We start from the raw sequence: 3660 nt of genomic DNA, 5'->3' as shown, positions 1-3660 counted from the left end.
GTATCTGTTAAGCTAGGTGTTAATTTAGCTGTTACCATCATGTTAAAGAAAATATTCAGCGAATAATTTAGCTCACTTATGAGAAAAAATGAGGTAATTTGGTCATCTGAAATTCTTTAAAAACTGTCTGTAATGATGAAGAATATAATATTCTTATTTTTACATAGTTCTAAGGAACTATTTACTTTTATGAAAATGTCCATATTCTTTAGTATTATTGTCAATACTTGCCAGGAATAACCTGTGTCTTTACTACCAAAATGAAGATATTAATGTTATGAATATCAACTAATACAAGAGATAGTCAGTTTGTAATAAAAAGGTCTACTTTCTTAAAATAGTTACAATGGTAAATTAAAATATTTGTTTCCTAGTACACATCAAGAAGTTTTAAAAAAAGGATATACACACTCAATTCTCTATATTGACACAGAGAATTTTAATCAGAGCCTTCAACCTTACCCCATTACACAGGATACTGAGTGTTTGTACATATGTGAGAGTATATGTAAACTGCTTACTGCATTTTACAAGCTCGTGTAAATGTATTGTTTTTAGCAAGGCCTTACTGAGGCTACCTTAAAATCTACAAAAAGTTCAGAGATGCCCAGATAATCGACGTACTATGTAGGAATACACAAATTTCTACAATTGTGAGGCAAAACTAGCCAATAGTGCAAGGTGAAGAAGGGGTGAAGTATAATAAGCATTTAAACTCATCTCTGACTATAAGCCATCTCTTCTGGTGGCTTCATATCTGTTGTCTTCCTACCATGGCCGCCCCATGACAGCAGATCCTGGCTTTATGATTTGATTCTAGGTCTTGAGCAAGAACTGTGTCTAATGCATTACTGGCACTTAGTTACCTTTGCGAAGGTAAGAGGAATAACTAAATTGAGATGTTAAAACTACCACCCATTGATGAAATGCAGTCATGCTGCATCATGAAGTTAGTAATAGATTTTTCATGATTCACCTGAAAAATCGACTTTTTCCAAAACCAATTTCTGTATCAAATTGAAACATAAACTATAGACTGGATCAGATCACTGTTTTCTTTACAATGAAAAAAGTTAATGTTTTACACTTCTATCTAATTAAAATATCAAGCAAACTAAGAAATAAAACCTGTTTACTGTCTACCATATGCAAAGCACTATACAGTCTGAGGATGGGACAGACACACCCTAAGAAGGTGAGCTCATACTGCAAGTCAAGAAAATAAAAAAGGCATTGTGCGTGTTTCACAAGAGCGCTGTGGTCACAGCTAGAGCCTTGCAGGCCAAATCACGTCCCAGCAATGGTACTGATCATGGTTCTGCCAGTACCCTCCTCCCGAAGGCGTACTAGCCTTCCTACTTCCTACACGAATTTCTAGAATTGTAAGGCAAAACTAGCCAACAGTGCTAGTCTGTATTAGTCTTTGAAGTGTAATTATCAAAGTCTGCTAAAAAACACAGACGCAGACCTGTTGTCCCCTAGTAGAGACTGAGTTCAAATGCACTTTAACTAGAAGATATATTATTTCAAGCAAATTAATTCCCTTTAAAAACCTAAAAGACTTGGGATAATACAAATCCGGCAGGCTAAGTGTTTGTATGTGTTTTCAGAGAAGAAAAACACAAACTTCAAGGAAAGCTGGAATTCACCGTTCAGTGTTTACATTTTAACACCCGCCTAAAGAGGACAGGCTTCCCTCTGGGGGAAAGTTCATCGTGGCAACTTCCAAACCATTCCACAACAGATAAGATACAGCACCCCAGAACCACAGATAAATGGGATTTAGTTGGAAGCTGTGCACCATTTCAGAGAAAGAATCAAGACCATGGTAGTAACGAGGGGAAAAAAAGGACAGGGTAGCTTTCTTTAAACTCAGTTGGTAAAACCCCTTTTGGCTTTAAGCTTTGATTAAGCTCACACTTCCCTCCACCTCCACCCCCACACACATTGCTAATCACAATAGACCCCAGCTCTTACTCATACCACCCCAAAGCAAGGAGGGTACCCCACTGTGAAAGAAAATGCCTTCTCAGACAAGAGCTGTTCCTTTCCAGTCCTGTGTATTAACCAGTCAAGCACCGAGGCCTCCCACATGCTGGAAAAATAGAACACAGTCCTCCATCTGCCATGCAAATATTCAATTTGTCGGCTCAGCTTCACTTCACTGGTGTAGAGGATGTGTTTGCTTTTTAGATTTCAAATCAGATTAAAATAATTAAGTTTTTTAAACAGCAATGCCATGCCTAAGCCAAAAGAACACTCCCTCGAACAAGAGCTAACAAGAACTAGCCTGACTGCTAAAAAAACTGAAGTATCTACTGAAATCGTAACTGCTAAAAGTGCCCGAAAGGGTTTTTTTAATGGAAAAAGTTTTTCTCAGTTAGATCAAGTTAAACAAATCCAACGATATTAGGGAAGGCAAGTTATTTTAATACCTATATTTTTAATCATAAGAAACATAGGAGGAAAAAGGGGAATGGGAAGAAATTTCAGGAGATCTCCAAGAAAATATACTTCGTTCATTATTTTTACTAAACCTTTGCAATGGCCGAAATAATCTTTTGCACGTAACCGTCAAATCCTATGAAAAAAGCCATCGTTTGAACCAGGGCCATTTTTTTTCCCGGTTTTGAGCCTGGTGTTGGCCACCCAAAGCTGCTGCTGCTTCACTTGTTTCAGGCTGGATGCACGAGCCTAAGCTCGCTCTAAACAGACATTTTTTAAAGTTAGGGCCATTTGCGTGCGGCCCCGAGGGCTTCCTGGAGGCGGCGGCGGGTAGGCACTCACCGAAGTCCATGAGGCTCTGGCAGCCCTCCTCTTCGGACCCGCTGCCGCCGCCCTCGCTGGAGCATTTCCACCACAGCGAGGACGTCTGGCGGTGGTCGCTCGACTGCAGCCAGCCGCGGCCGGCCAGCGCGATGATGTCGAAGGCGATGGCGCTGAGCAGCAGCAGGGGCAGGATCCACCTGCAGCGCTCGCAGGCCAGGCCGCAGCGCAGCATGTCGACGGTGGCGGCGCGGAGCAGAGGAGCGCGCGGGGCACGGGCGGCGGCGGAGAGTGGCCCGCGAGCTCGGGCGCCGCGACAAAAGGGAAGAGGCAGCGGGGAGGCGGCTCCCGGGAGGACGCCGCTCGGGGCGGCCCCACCTAGAATCCGGTGACTCAGAGCGCGCCCGCCCTGACCTGCCCGGCCGGGCCGGGGCGCGCGCGGGGCGGGCGGGGCCGCTGGCAAACGAGGCCGGGCTCGGGTTACACCGGGTGCGGAGCTTAACCCCGCCCGGGGCGGGCTGCGGCAGGCGGCCCCCGGACCCTGCGCTTCCCCGGAGCCGCCGTTCCCTCCCGCCCGGGCTCTCCGCACACGTTTGCCTGCTCCGCGCTTGCCCGTGCCAGCGTATTCACCTGCGCAACGCCAGCTACACAGGCGCCCCGATGTCTGGTAGTGGCGTGATTGTCAACACCGCCACTTTGGGGTTTCAAGCAGTTTGAGATGGGTCTTCCAGCGGCGCCTGTGGCTCAGTGCTGCGCTCCTTTGCACGCGTGCGCCCCAACGCAGAAGCCCGTCCCCAGCCCCGCAGGCAGAGGTCACTTCCTCCTGGGCTCCCTCCACCTTTGCACCTTGGACCGTTGCTCCCTTCCTGCTCTCATCTGTTTGCATGCCAGGCT

The 3660-nt window shown here is 46.2% G+C and overlaps 1 protein-coding gene across 1 annotated transcript in view; it reads right to left on the bottom strand.

Moving 5' to 3' along the window:
• Nucleotides 1-3304, bottom strand: part of PERP (PERP, TP53 apoptosis effector) — a 14737-nt gene extending 11433 nt beyond the window's left edge. Inside the window, exon 1 of the mRNA XM_012650487.1 lies at nt 2788-3304. Within this exon, the coding sequence (XP_012505941.1) occupies nt 2788-3001 (214 nt within the window). The 5' untranslated portion in view covers nt 3002-3304. The remainder of the gene's footprint in view (nt 1-2787) is intronic.
• Nucleotides 3305-3660: the final 356 nt, after the last annotated feature.

This window comes from Propithecus coquereli, unplaced genomic scaffold (genome assembly GCF_000956105.1).
Source record: "Propithecus coquereli isolate 6110/MARCELLA unplaced genomic scaffold, Pcoq_1.0 Scaffold329, whole genome shotgun sequence".
Taxonomy (NCBI): Eukaryota; Metazoa; Chordata; class Mammalia; order Primates; family Indriidae; genus Propithecus; species Propithecus coquereli.
Note: the sequence above shows the minus strand (reverse complement) of the source record. Positions and strands in the feature narration are given on the sequence as shown.